The sequence below is a fragment of the Lagopus muta genome, chromosome 1 (genome assembly GCF_023343835.1).
Source record: "Lagopus muta isolate bLagMut1 chromosome 1, bLagMut1 primary, whole genome shotgun sequence".
Lineage (NCBI taxonomy): Eukaryota > Metazoa > Chordata > Aves > Galliformes > Phasianidae > Lagopus > Lagopus muta.
Genome location: NC_064433.1, coordinates 129,635,805 through 129,651,297, shown reverse-complemented (window position 1 = coordinate 129,651,297; position 15,493 = coordinate 129,635,805). Strand labels below are relative to the sequence as shown.

The following is a 15,493-nucleotide window of genomic DNA, read 5'->3' as shown; positions in this document are numbered from 1 at the left end:
CACAAGGATTGCATATATTCACCTGAAAGCAATCATTTCCAGAATATAAGCACACTGTTTTCTTTCCTATGGGTACAAACACAGTTGCATAACCTAGTTTGTTTCCTTTTGTTTATATGATTTCATTGTTTGTAAGCAGTGATAGATTTCTATAACTCTACTACTATATATGATAGTAGGATAAGATGGTTTTATTTATTTACCACCTCTAGTACAGAAAAATGCTCCAAAATAACAGTTTGAAGAACAGTTCAAAGTTTGTAGAGTTTTCCTTAGGCATACGTGTTGCACACTCTGAAGACAAATATGCAGACTATATTTTTTTCACTTGTGCAATATTAGGTGTGGATTTTTCGTTTGTTTGTTTGTTTTGCAACTCATAGAAAGATCTCTAAGCTTAAGGCTTCTGGTATTGGTTAGAGAATGACTAACTCTAACATGTACAGGCAATCTATCTCAAAGCTGTTAAGGAAGAATAACGTCTACAGCAAAGTCCTTGCACCACTTATTCAAAATGTTGCAGAAAAGAAAATGGAGGGAGCTGTTAAAATCTCAGCAGGATGCAGTAGTGGAAAACCTGATTTGGTTGTTGTAAGCCAAGTACATATTGGTGCAGAACTTCTGACAGTCAGTGATTCAACAGCAAATTTAAGCAAGTTTAAGAAGCTCTTTAGGGCAATGGAGGGCTTTCCTTCACTCACTCAGCGCCTGTAAATTTCAACAAATTTTCAGTACATTACAGAAATTAGTCAGAAAATACAATGACTGGCCTCCAAAGCAGTGACAAGACAACAGGAGTCTTTTGTATCTATAGAGATTGAAAACATTTCTTCTTGAATGCGCTGATAATAACATCAAAAAGGGCTCTGCAAAACGTGGCCTTCCAAACAAAAACCAGTCAGCTTAAATGAAAACCTTTCTTTTCCACTATTTCAGTCACAGATTTTAAATGTTTCAACAATGTAAGATACAAGTTGTACAAATTAGGCAAATATATAGCTATGTTTCTCCTGGTGTGAATTCCCGTCTTCCAACAGTCTGCAGCTGAGTCAGTAACAATATCTCTACCCTGAAACCATCAGTATCTGATTTGTTTGCTCTTGAGTTTACACCTTGTTTCTTGAAGAAGAAAGCAAAATCTTCTGTTGCAGCTCTCTAAAAGCAGGAGAGGACTTTTCCCTGACTCAGAAATGACTGATGTAACCCTGAGAGGAGAGGATCCAGAGGCAGAAGGAAGCAAGATTCCTCAGATGCTTTACCAGTGCTTTATCAATAAAGTAATATCCTATAGTGGCTGAATGAAAGCACTCTCTAGAAGTCTGAAGTTTGCCATGTCTGTCTGTTTGAAGTCTCATTATTAGCTTTTCACTGACATAGGCATTTCATAGAATTAGTCTACAGATGAACAGGTACAAGAAAACTGAATAGGAAAGTGTTCTGCATTTTAAGACAGTTAAGTATGCAAATTTATTAGTTAAATTAAAATGTCAATTCCCTCAAATTATATCAATGATTCCAGGTTCATTATGGAAAAATTGTATCAAGGCTGGGGACTGATAAAGAATTCTATAATCTTTCTAATTCACTATACCAAATGCAATTAAAAGTTATTAGATTTCTAACACTTAAGCCTCTGTATAAAACATTATTCTAGTAGGAAATTAAACACTGAATTACAATCTACTTTCATTTTTATGCAAAAACTTACTGAACAAATATAGCCAAACCACCAGAGTACAAGATGTGCTGTATTTTAGGAAATTTATTTCCATCCACTGGAGGACTAAAATCCATAGCAACCCACAGCAGTACTACTTCAGTAATGATAAGTAAGTGACAGCAAGCATCAAGACCATGGAACTCAGGAGTCATCAGTGAGATCTCAGTAGAAGTCTGCAGGTTCCATTAAGTGTTAATAGAATTATGTATATGATTTAATAACATTTATTTACTAATCTGATGGATTTACTATGAATACAGAACAGAGAGAAACTAAATAACACATACAGCCCATGTTTACTTTCAAGATTGCAGCAGAAGATTGGGTAGTGAATTACAAAAACCTGCACTGCCAACCATGTCACTATCTTGCACTTATTTTACTGACATGAAGTAGAACAAAAAACCACTCTTCTGTTACTAGATTTCTTCTAGGACTCCAATTACCTTACAGTCTTGAAAGAATATCTTACTAGCTGCACATGCAATCAATGCTATATGGTCTTTACTGACTGCATGTGGGTTTTCAAAAACACTTAGATTTTGGGTTTATTCACAAAATCTTATATGGTTCAGTGCTCACTTATCTGAGGCAGAAAAGTAAGAGTGAAAATTGATTTCTTAAATTGCTGGTGGGAACTCTTCAGTTAACGCTCTTAGCCACAGTGACTTCAAATGCCTGTGTCTTCAATTTCTGTTTCTTCCTATGCTATAATAACATTGCACTTCTGTGGCTATAATGCATCAGCGTACCTTTTAACTTCTTAACAACCAGTATTCTTTACTGAATTATCCATTTCTATCACAGCAGATACTCCGGAAGAGGAAAGCTGCCACCATAGCAGTGTCACTGGTGCCACTGGCTGAAACAGTGTCCCCTCTCCTAAGCTCATATTGCTCCAGGCACCACACTTCTGCTGCACAGAAGCACTGTCAGGAAACCTCATAGTCCAAGTCCACAGTGAGGTCCCCGTGTCCCACAATCCCCCTTGTGTAAGTATTGCTTATAAATCAGACCCCTGTCTTGGACTGACCCAGCTTGTTTAATCTCAAACAAAAATAAGTACTTCTGAAGACAATTTGTTGCAGGAATCACACTCAAACAGAAACAAGGGTGAGTCACGTTTAGGTCTGTGCTCTGTGCAGTTACTGCAACATTAACTCAGACAAGGTTATGCACTGAAACCCCATAACAAATACAGGGTAATACACCATATGTCCTCAGTATTATGGACTTAGAACAATTTTATTAGGCTACAAAACTGCCCTTGAAGTGAACTGGCAATTTAATAATCCCATACGTACAAAACTATTTACAATGTCACAAGGAAGCACAGGGCCGGTTGCAGTGCCAGACTGCTCTGCAGAGATGAGGTCTGAGCAGCATGGACACAGACATCCTGCAGCCTAGGTCCAAGGGCTGTAGCTCAGTCCTTGGAATAAATGTGTTTAGCAGCATAGCTGTACTTATTTAAAAACACATTGCTCCAGATACAGTAACTCACATCCCCCCACTGATGCCAATAACACCAACTCCGGTGTTTCCCTGGGTCCAAGCAAACAGAAGAGCCACCTTTGGCTACTGGTAGCTTACTAAGCCAGTTAATATAGCTGAAGTAGTAGCAACAGGGGTGGAAGGTGTTGTTTCCAACCTGATCACCACTCTACAGTTAGAACTAGCTCTATACTGTGCATAACCAAAATGCACATTATAATTCAGCCAGTGACTTACTCTTTATGAGTTATTCATCCTTAAATCTATTGCTTTTTTTTTTTTTTTTTTCCACTGGACATACACAGTGAAGGGATTTAGATGAACAAGAGAAAACATAAATTTGAAATTCCATAACTTCCAAACACTCCACAGCCCAAAAAAATATCATTAACTTTTCATGTTACAGGCAGGTTTTATAACTGCTCTTCAGTTAAACATGAGTTTTAATTTTGTTCTATTTTTGGGACATTTCAAGAATGTCCTTATAGGGATTTAGACACATAATAACTATATAAAGACCTGCACAGACAGGTCTAGGCACAGAATGTAGTTATTTTTATTTCAATCATATGCAGTGTCTTCTAGATTTTATTTTGGGAAATGATTTATTTTGATGATAACATAATGGTAACTTGAAGTTATACGATGGGCTATCTTTACTCACGAAATTATGCTAGACTACTTAAATGTTCTTACACAGAGTAATTGCTTTCTGATCTCCGTAATGAATCTTGGTCATTTATTCAAGGCTACACTGAAATCATGGTAAGGTCAAATTTGCTCATTCTGTTATGTTTATCCACCTAGTTAATATTGGGAAGTCAGAAAAAGATGAAGTTAAGAGCTCTACCTGCTATTCCTCCAGGGGTGACTGAGTCGTGACTGCATTTCAAAAACCTGTTCTGAGAAACTGCTGTTCTGATTAACCCAGTGAAATTGTAAGGTCAGGGACTTACAAAAACATGGGTTTTCTGAACAGACTCAGAAAAATGTTACAGTTCAGTTAGCTGTTTTATTATTATTATTATTATTTTAATAAAATAGAATAAAACTGTGAAACTTACCAAGATCTAAGTAGACACCTGCAACAAATGAGTTGAGAAAAAACATCAGAATAACACATCCCAGCACAGTAAGGCATTTGACGAGAAGGATTTTGTCTGTTATTCTGTGCTGCAGAGGGGAAAAAGAATTGGATAACTGTGTTAAAGAAGGAATTATTTATTGTGCACAGAGTTAATAAAAAATAAAAAATAAAAAATAAAAAATAAAAAATAAAAACGTGTGAAATAGAAAAAGCTGTTCCTGTATTGTATATTCTTCTTCAGCATAAAATACATAAATATTTAAAATGAAATATTTCATGTTTACCTATAGAAAACATGATCACATAGTAAGAGAGACCCAACATGAAGACAGGAGATAGAACACAGTTGTGCAAGTATAGTTGAAAGGCAGTTTTTATTACAGAGGGAACTTCAGGTGCTCTGTGGTTTCTCAAATTTGAACAAAATCATCCTTTATTGTGATTATACTCTGAAAACCTATAACCTAACCTAATGGCCAGATTCTTCATACATCACGTACAACTTTCAAAGACATGCCATGCCTCTAATCTTTATAGAGCTCCTGTACCACAGACCAGCTCCGCATGCTCTCATTCTCATACTTAAATTCTTTCCATTGTGCTGTTGCTTCTCTGCTCTGAAATCACCTTCACCAGCAACCCAGGGACTGAGTATCTCTCTCATTGCTAGTCTCTTCCACACGGTTTAGAAATCTACCAAAGTATAATCAAATCTCACTTCTTTTAAAAGTTCATCATTTATACAATGCTTTGGAAAAGGCCTAAAACCAAACAGAAAATCCAGTTGGTTTTGTTCTGTTTTGGTATGACATATAGAACAGAGTGCTCCCAGCCAAGGATTTGAGCTCCCAATTACACGCCTATACTCATTAGTGCCAGCAATGTGGAAAGGATGTGATGATTAGGCTAATGAAGATGAAATTAATCCTACTTTGGGTATACATCCTGTCAAGTTCAGCTTCAGCATAAAGATCTAGGCAGTGTTAATATGTGCACAGCAAAGAAAACAGGATTTATGCAAGTGGTTTATCCCTACTTAAATAACATAGCAGATGTGTTACAGATAGTGTAGTAAATTAGAGTTGGTATTACTCTGTCATCATGCATTGTGGTTATAAACAACCTATTGACACCTTCTAAGACTTTCTGGCCATGGCGGATTAAAATTTTAAGAGAACATGCTGAATCATTTATTGATCCTTTAAACAACTCTTTTCTAAAGAACACATATAAAACCTAACTCATACAATGTAGTTCAGTATATCCATCCTGATAAGAAGCCAGCCAGTCTGCCTGCCAGCTTTTCTTCTCCACGACACTTATTAAATTTTCATTGGATTCAAAGGATTTTCCTCATAAAAAGCCATAGGTCTACTTACACTTATATTAAGAACAACTGCCATCTACTTACTTTTTTCTGGAGTTCCTGAATATTTGTTTCCCAGTTTTTATCTTCTTGTGAAATTTGCCTGAAAGAAAATGACACCTGCTTTTTTTCCAGAATGAAATGAGAGCCCTGCCAAACAGTACTGGAATAAATCTCTCTCATCACATCCAGATCATTCTCTCCCCTTTAAGGAGTAACTCATACTACAGAGGAACCATGGTTGCCTTATGTTCAGTAGCAAAATTCCCATGACAATTTACTTAAGACCCCACTTTCCTAATACATACTACCAGTACACAGTTTGGTTCATGAAGAGTGCCACAGACTTGGAAAGTGCAAGCATCCAGAGTACAAACCTGGATATAGGAGCTGGCTATATGTTCCATTTGTAGTTTCAGGAGGTAATGTGTGCCATTCTGTGATAAAGCAAGGGTCATGTGCTAACACCAACAAGTCAGAACACGTGTTACATTTGCATTTTATAATGAAGTTTTAAGATCCGAATAAGTTACTTCTTTCTGTTATCAGCATAGTCAGCCCTGCAGCAAAAAAAAGCCTCGGGGTTTGCAGTTCAGGAGCTCTGTTGCTAATCTTAATGAATTTCTACATCACTGTCAGTGTACTTGTGCTGAAGGAATCCTCATTTTCAAAACTGAACGTACCATTTTTTATATACTTCAAAATTATTTTCTTTAAGGTGTTGCGAACTCTAATAATGTCACAATCTTTTAAAAAGACTTTTTATGTCACTTTATTTAAAGTGCACAATATCAGGAAAAAATTAAAGGAAAATATTATAGGAAAATATAAGGAAAAATTATCTTATTACTGGAATAATTTATGTTTGCATCATTTATTGAATTAAGAAGTTTATTTGTGAAAATAAGAAAATTCACTGTCACAGTACTTATATTACTATTCTCAAACATCAAATTTCCTACATTAACAGCTGGTTTTGCCGGAACCTAAACAAAAATAAGGTTAATTTTTTGTTAGTCTTAGTTTATAAAAACTTCTCCTTTTCTATACATACCTAGTTAATTATGAATATACTCACATCCCCACTGAAGATTTGATTACTTTAAGAAGTAGTAAATCGCTGTTTTGAAAATTCAGTAGTTCACTGAAGAACATTTGAATTTTTCATCAGGGAAAAATTTACAGCATTTTACTACATTGAAGCTATTATTGCAGTAAAAAGCCTAATGATGTATTTGTGATCTTTTAAAACAAAAGCTACCTGGAATTTCTGGGTTGTCAAATTTTTGTTTATTCACAATATGTTTTCCAGACCTTACACATTAGTTTTGTCCTAAAGTACTTGGTGTATCACTGAAGCTGAGCTTCCATGGTTCTTTGTATCTGCTCAACTCTTTCAACTCTTTGAAAGGGTAGATAACAGCAGGACAAGGGGAAATGGTTTGGAGTTGAGGGAGGGAAGATTTAAGTTGGATGTCAGGGGGAAGTTATTTACAGAGTGGTGAGGTGCTGGAACAGGCTGCCCAGAGAGGCTGTGGATGCCCCGTCCTTGGAGGTGTTCAAGGCCAGGTTGGATGGGGCTCTGGGCAGCCTGGTCTAGTATTAAATGTGGAGGTTGGTGGCCCTGCATGTGGCAGGGGGTTTGGAGATTCATGATCCTTGAGGTCCCTTCCAACCCTGGCCATTCTGTGATTCTGTGATCAAGAAACAGCTGAGAATGTAGGTCTCATGTCAATGAAGATAGTAGCAAAACTGGAATATCGTTCCAACTGCAAACTGAGATGAGCAGGAGTTTCATGTAAGTCCAACAAAGTGCCTACGCCTGCAGCTCATCCTGCCAAGGGTGGAAGAAAGGAGGTGGCACATGCCAGCACCACTCACTTGTGGAAAGTCCTGAGCTTCTTCCTCAGGAGTATCTCCAGAGTCAGCACCTTCTGCATCAAGAGGCATTTCACGGCAGTTTCTTCCCTGCTGGCAGGGTTAATACGCTGAGCAGTCAACCTCCAAACATAGATCTCATGTTTCAGTTCTAAAACAAAGCAAGATAGTTTATCTTATAGCAGATGTAGTAGGTATGAAACCAAAGACTCACAAAGTACGTGCAATGTGTCCTAGACTGAAGGCTATTAAAATGCTCAGAATGGTTTCCAAAGAGTTTGCCAGTTTCAGAGTTCTTTTTACCACTTACTTTTCAAAGCTGAAGGGAATGGAAAATTAATAGAAACATTTCAATTTTTTAACGAAAGTAATCTCAAATTCATTTCCCAATTAATATAAGGTGCTTTCTTCAAATATTTGCTTAAGACCTCCACAATCTTTACCGCTAAAATCGTATCATATTTGCTTTTCATCAGATCATAACCTGCCAACACACATTAATGTACTGCTAAAATGCAGACCTGAGTAATATCTGATCCTGTGTAAGTTTAAACAGACTGATTAATACTTCAAATCAGTCTTCAGAGTGTTGTTTGAGCATGTTTTGATTTATTTTTTTTTAGTACTATCAAGGTCTTGATGAATAAACGAAAAGCGTTCACTCCTGTTGACAGCAGACATTAGAATGGTCATGACCAAAAATATCCTTTGGATTTTACTGGAGATTCCTAAGGATATAAAAGCTGATTATTCATTCAGAAACTATCTGAACATATACTTCCAAGTTAGTGAATTGGACATTCCACAACTTTCTTTTATTTCTTTCCCCTCAAATTTCATGTCACTGAAGAAAAAAAAGTCAAGAATTCGTGGATTTTTATCTTAAGATCTATATTTAGCATGCAAATTACACTTATCTCAAGAAATTGACGTGGAAGTATTTGCACCACCTATGCAATCTGTAAGCATTATTTATAAAAAATAGAGTAAATGATGAGAAATATTTAAACACATTTTGATGTAAGCAGTGACATTAATATTTACAAATCCCCAGTTGTTCATGGTATTTAATGACAAAATGAACACTAAATGTGTTTAATATGCTATCTACCTTTGTTACCAAGTATTTATAGTGATAATACAGAGCATATTATGTAATAATTAACCACAAGAGGAAAGTAGACACGACAGAATTCAATCATTTGAAGGAAAAAAGTAAGGATGTTCAGTGCCATCATAACCTTCCTGAGAAGCTGATGAACAGAAGTTGACTAAGATTTCGTACTTACTGGGTCTGTTCAGCCTGGAGAAAAGAAGACTGAGAGGGGACCTGATCCAGGTCTATAAATATCTAAGGTGTGGGGGGCAGAATGGCGAGGCCGGACTCTTTTCAGTGGTGAGTGGAGACAGGACAAGGGGAAACGGCCGGAAACTGCAGCATAGGAAGTTCTGCACAAATGTGCGCAAGAACTTCTTTACAGTGAGGTGACGGAGCACTGGAACAGGCTGCCCAGGGAGGTGGTGGAGTCTCCTTCTCTGGAGATGTTCAAGACCTGCCTGGATGCCGACCTGTGCGACCTGCTGTAGGGAACCTGCTTTGGCAGGGGGGTTGGACTCGATGATCTCTGGAGGTCCCTTCCAACCCCTACAATTCTGTGATTCTGTGATTCTGTGATACAGCTCACATCCACAGATGAGCAGAGCAAACAGCTTACAAGCCAACAAAACGGTATTCTTTGCCTTGGATTTAGAACTCAAGGCTGAAACTGTAAACTCATTATGTAAAGCTAAATGATTGTTCCAGGTTATTAAACAACCTGTGTTTCGTCTAAAACATTTCTTATAAAAAGAAGGATTAATACCTAAATTATAGATATCAGAGGTACAAGATCTAGGATTTTCCTTTGTAATATATTTGGTGATTCTTGTCAGGAGCATAATCTGATTCTACTTCATATTAAAACATGGATATGTCCTGCTTATCCATATGAGACTGTGCAGACACCCTGTCCCAGACATCATTTACTTTTTCAGCAACAGCTTGTGACATCCACAAATAAATCAGCAGTGATCTTCTATTCCCTTCCAGAACATAAACAAGAAAGTGACAGAGCTATAAGCCACAACTTATCTGCTCCAGAAAAAAAAAAATATTTTTTGAGAATTAAGCTGAATGTGAACTGTGCAGAAAGCCTATTTGAAACCTCAGAAATGGTGGAAATTATTCTTTAATAAAATTCAATATTAAATTTTAAGTCTCTGAATTTGTAAGCACTTTAAATAGCTATTTCTGACAGAAGCAAGTGGCAAAATATCAGCTGCTTTTTCCTACAGACAGGCAAGTCTAAATGGAGAAATGCTGGAACATGGCTTTCTTGCACAATCTCCTGTTCAACTCTACTAGAAAAAAACTTTTTAATTGAAAAGATTTCCTGAATCTTTCATAGTGAAAGCAATACTGTACTACCCTCCATGCTACTCTGGACTGGATAAGATAGAATCTTCTTTATGTAATTCAAGCAGATAAAAAGGGGAAAATACCCTCAACAGCTGAATGGTCCTTTTCATTCTGCTCTCACATGCAATTTTCAAGTCAAATGGACTGTGGCTTTGAAACTGTTTCTCATCATCAGTTCAAGAGGAAGAGCGCGGTTTTATCTTTTTCTCTGGCAAACATGCACAAAGAATAATTATCCAGTTAGCCATTTTGCAACACCTTTTCTGGTTATGGAATCACAGAATAGTTTGGGTTGGAAGTGACCTCAAAGATTTTTGAGTTCCAACCTTTTACCTGCTCCATGCCCCGGGCAGGGCTGCCCCCCACCAGCTCAGGCTGCCCAGTGCCCCATCCAACCTGGCCTTGAACGCCTCCAGGGGTGGGGCACAGCCTCTCTAGATAGCTGTGCCAGCACCTCACTGCCCTCTGAGTGAAGAATTTCCTCCTAACATCTAATCTAAATCTCCTCTCTACCAGTTTAAAACGGTTATTGCTCACCCTATTACTGCATAGCCTTGTGAAAAGTCTCTCTCTGTTTCTGTTCATGATGTATGTTTATCCTGCTGTAACATTTCCTTCATCCTTTTCAAGTGAAACGTGACCAAGGATTTTGCTAATGGAAGCAAGTTGAAGTTTTCATCCTCTAACTGAGATGCAGATCCACACCGGGTATTTTCATAGAGAGAATCTTTATCTTCACTCATTTGAAAAGGGATGTCTAGCATCACATATATCTGTGCCACAAACAAAAACAGAGCAGAATGACTGGTGTTTCACACTCCTGCTCCTGGTCTGAAGTGCTGTGGGGTTAATCTCCAGTTTCAGCAAGGTTGAACTAATACTTTGTCGTCTGTGTTAAAAAACGTGTGGGTTGTTTCATGTGGCTTTGATCTTGCCTTTGTGTGCAGCAAGTGCATGCTTGCTTGCTCAGACATTAGTTTTCCAAACACCCCAAGGATGTGAACGTCTGACCTGCAGTGAAATTTACTTCAGAGCAACATGACCTTTGAAAATCAGAACAGTTGATACATTTTTTTACAGTGCTAACCCTGTTACAGTAATTATTTCTAAAGAGGTTTTCTAGGTCATCCCACAGAAAGTTTCTCCTATTTCAGTTTCAGGAACACTTTTATTGTAATAGCCTCCTATGGCAACAGGTAATACATGTGTTAGCAGTAGTTTTTGTTTCGAATGCAATACAGTGTAAGGTCCTTGAGGTGACTGAGAGCAATGAACATTTTCAAAAAACTGTGTTTTTATCTAGCCCTCCATCTTGGATCTGCAAAACTTTTTAGGTAGCAACTCATATAGTTTGGGACCCTCTGACCTTTTATGACACGTTGTGTTAGACATGATGGTGTAATATGACTGCAGGGTCTTATCAACCACTTTGAAACTAAGGCTAAGGCAGCACAAGGGCAGCATTTGGCTGCTACTGAGTGAGAAAGCCTTGCATCACATTTCCACATCTCTGTAAGTCCCATCCCCTCAGCTGGGACTGGGTTGTGTATGACTGGGATGTGACAGTCATGTTATGCCAGGTCACGCTGATTTGGCTCACTCATCCAAGAAGACTCAGTCAACTAACCAATTTATTATTCCATTATAATACCAAAAGCTTCGCATGGCACATTCATAAAGCCCACCAGATGCTATATATATTTAGAATTAGTATATTCAGAATTAGTTTTTCAGACTATTTTTTCTTTCTTTTCTTTTCTTTTTTTTTTTTTTTCTTTTTCTTTTTCTAGAAAGGACATTTCCAACAAGAAAAGAATATTTTGAGGGATTTTATTCAAAAGGATAAGCAAAATTGCAATCCCTATAGTGCCAATCTATTCTGGTTTTGTCATTTAGTATATTTCACCATGGAAAGCACAGACTAAAAGCCCTGGACTGGTTGAATTTAATGAAATATCCACTACAGACCCGAGCTGTGAAATAGATAATATTTTCTGCATATTAGAAAACACTGCTTCATCAAAATGTGTATTCTTTCTGCATTGCACCAACTAATAGTCAGACTGATTTTCACTTAATCACACATTCCCTCCCACCTGACTGCCAATAACAAAGAAGACATCCTCCAAACTGAGTGTAATTAATTCCCTGTCTCAGAATCTGCAGAGGACAGTGTTATTAATTGAAGATACTCAGAAGAGCATGACCAAACTAGTCGAGATGATAAGAATTATCATAAAATTGCAATTTTTAACTGGCAAGTGCACTAAATATATTATCTGCCTTTTTGAAAGCAAGACAAGTTTGGGCTGTGACTAACAAAATGCAAAGCATGTTCCTCTGAACGTGGGGTTTTTTCTCCAGATGCTCTTCTCGCTTAATATTTTTTCAGCAAAGCAATTATGTTTCTTAGCTAAATTCTTAGAACAGGGCTACTTCTGTTTAAACATTAATTGAAAAGGAAATTAAGTACCAGGAATTATAGCTTAATCTAGTAATAGTAATATCTATAACTTAAGGTAAAATTTTTAAATCCCTCATATAGTGTAATTAATCCTTCCAGCATATTAGAAAGTAAGCAACCGTCAACTCCACTTTAAAAGCACAGGAGCTAAGCTAGATATGTGAAGCCTGTGTATAAAGAATTTGCCTCAAGAGACATTCCAGCTCAATGACCGATGCCTCTTTCCTAGAGGCAGTGTCTCCTTATGGGAGACAAGCATATGCTCTAATTCTGAAAATAAAAAGTTCAAAATGTCCTTGCCTTTATTTCTTTGAGTTGGCTCGTTTACTGGTCATGTGGCTATAGGTAAGCAGAGCTACAAATGTTGCAGGGTCTTCAAAACCGCAACAAAATACACTTTGTCTGATTCAGCTAAATAATTGCAAAGGAATGCAAGAAATCTGTACAGTGCTGCATAAAGTAATACAGAGATTTATATCCATCAGCTGTTGGATTGCTGGGGCCCCATTTGGTCACCAAGACACCTAGGGCATATTCAGATGCTCTGCACAGCACTGCAGATGCGGCAAGAGAAATACAGGAGACCCTCATCCCTGCAGCAAAGCAGCATAAGCTCAGGCAGAAAACTGCATGGCATCTTAGATGGAGCCCCACACGAAAGTCACCTCCCAGAGGTTTAACTCAGGGCAAGCTGGGGCAGACAGAATCAGCCATGGGATTTAGACTGTTCAGAAAGCTGGAGAAACAGCAACCATCCTTCTCATTAAAAAATTTAACCAGAAACTTTACTCATTTGTCTGGACTGCATCAAAAGAGGGCTGATCAGTGGGGTAAGGGAAGTGATTGCTTCCCTCTACTCTGCCCTCATGAGACCCCATGTGCAGTACTGTGTCCAGGCCTGGGACCCCCAGCACAAGGACACGGAGCTGTTGGAGTGGGTCTACAGGAGGGCCACAGAGGTGATCAGAGGGCTGATCACCTCTCCTGTGAAGAAAGGCTGAAGCAGTCGGGCATGTTCAGTTTGGAGAAGAGAAAGCTCTGGGTTGACCTCATTGCCATCTTCCAGTACTTCAGGAGAGCTTACAAACAAAGGGGAAACAGTTTTTATACACAGTCTGATAGTGGTAGGACAAGGAGGAATTACTTGAAACTAGAAGAGGGGAGATTTAGATTAGATGTTAGGACGAAATTCTTTCCATTTGCAACCTAATCCATTCCATTCTATCATTCTCTGATTAGCCAATGTTTTCCATTAAGGTACATGCATAAAACTATTAAACTAACTCCTCTGCTTGGAAGTGAATAGATAACCTCCAATCGTAAAGTGAATTGCAGCAAACCAAACAGCTACCAAGATTATTTCAATATCAGGGGTGGTGAAAAAAAGATGTAAAAAAAGGAAAGGAAAAAAAAAAAGAGGAAAAAAAAAAAAAAAAAAAAAAACAACAAACAGTTCTATAAGCAAAAACTGAAAGATAAGTTTTGCACCATCCTGAAAAGACAAAGCCTCAAGAGGACACGTCTGAAAACCCAAAAGTTAGAAAAAACAGTGCTTAATTTAAGGGCAAAATGAAGTGAAAAAGAAGCTCACTTCAGATTTACTGTACCCTGCAACTGGTTGAATGTGTAAAAAAAAAAAAAAAAAAAAAAAAAAAAAAAGGTAACTAATAAGTTCAGCTCATTTTGAGAAATAAAACTGATAAGAATAATTTAAAAATATGTCATTGTACTTTTTAATGAAAAATCATCAGTGAAACTCTTTGCAGCAAACAGATATGGAGCATGTGTTAAATTAACCTGAATTGGTCCATTAATATGTGTGTACCAGGAAGATCTGAGGACCAAAGTGAAAACTGCCACTGCTCTGCCAAAACACTGCTATAGATTGCCCTGTGTATATCTGCACAATTGTTTCACAGTTGCAGTATAAGCACACAAAGACCTAAGGAAACAAGTGCTGCAAAAAACCCTGAAGGTTCCTAAGAATTTTCCTCCCATTTGTAACTTGATGACTCCATCCATGAAGAATGTACATAATAAAATTGTAAAGTGCTCCTCTATTCTTTCCAAATATCACTGCACTATACTTTCTTTCTGAATAAGGTAGGTATAGTCATTACAGCAGCCTTTTTATGCTGGCAGCATTATCAATGCATTCAGAAAATAATATGCATTTGTCATTATTTCCCATACTCTGCAATGTCAGAATATTTGATATATCACTTGAAAACAGGGAAAGAGAGATCAACAGTTTCCTCTTCCTGAGAGGGATAATACATCAATTCTAAAGCACCAGAAAGGACATATACAAAGATTTTAAACATAAAATGTTTGTAAATGTTTTAAAAAATTGGGTTCCATGTAAAGTAAATAACTATAATTATTTTTATTCCTGATTATTAGGAATGTATTGAAGGTGAAAGTAATAGAAGGCGAATATTTTTTCAACATTTTCAGACATAAAGCCATGACTGTCACATATTCAGCTACATTAACCAAAAAGGAGCATGCAGGTCTACAGGGAGCATAAGACTATCTGGTCTCCTCAAAGCTGAAAGTCCTACTGTTGTTTAAAATGAAAGTATAAGAAAGTTACAATCTTAGATTCCAAGACAATATCTAAGAAAGCAACATTTTTTATTCATGCCATACACTATTAACTATTCATTCTCGATGTACAAACTGGATTGCAGAGAAGAAATAAAACAAGTTTTCCCATTTTTTGCTGTTCAAGATTTAGAAATGCTTCCTGTCACTGGGATCCGAGAAAGCAATTCGAGCTCAAAATATGGGTGTTGCCTATAACAAAAAATAGGGCAAAGTTTAGAGTATTCATGTATCCTTCACATCAAATCAGTCCTTTTCCGTTCTGAAACTCAAAGGTATATATCGATATGCACAAAGACATGCTGACTTCTCTCTTCTGTGATGTGTTTTTTTTAGCAAAAAACTCAATTCTAGGCATGAGAAACATTTCCCAATATGAGTTTAATCACAACTGATTGTAAAAGAAGTTGACAAGAAGT

General features: G+C 37.3%; 1 protein-coding gene across 4 annotated transcripts in view; it reads right to left on the bottom strand.

Annotated features, from left to right (window-relative positions):
• OCA2 (OCA2 melanosomal transmembrane protein) overlaps positions 1 to 15,493 on the bottom strand; it is a 165,638-nt gene that overhangs the window by 66,860 nt on the left and 83,285 nt on the right. For all 4 annotated transcript variants that reach the window (XM_048963932.1, XM_048963925.1, XM_048963953.1 and 1 more), the window contains 3 exons: positions 7,549 to 7,696; positions 5,713 to 5,770; positions 4,279 to 4,387 (listed from right to left, as the gene is read on the bottom strand). In XM_048963932.1, coding sequence (XP_048819889.1) covers positions 4,279 to 4,387; positions 5,713 to 5,770; positions 7,549 to 7,696 — 315 coding nt within the window. The remainder of the gene's footprint in view (positions 1 to 4,278; positions 4,388 to 5,712; positions 5,771 to 7,548; positions 7,697 to 15,493) is intronic.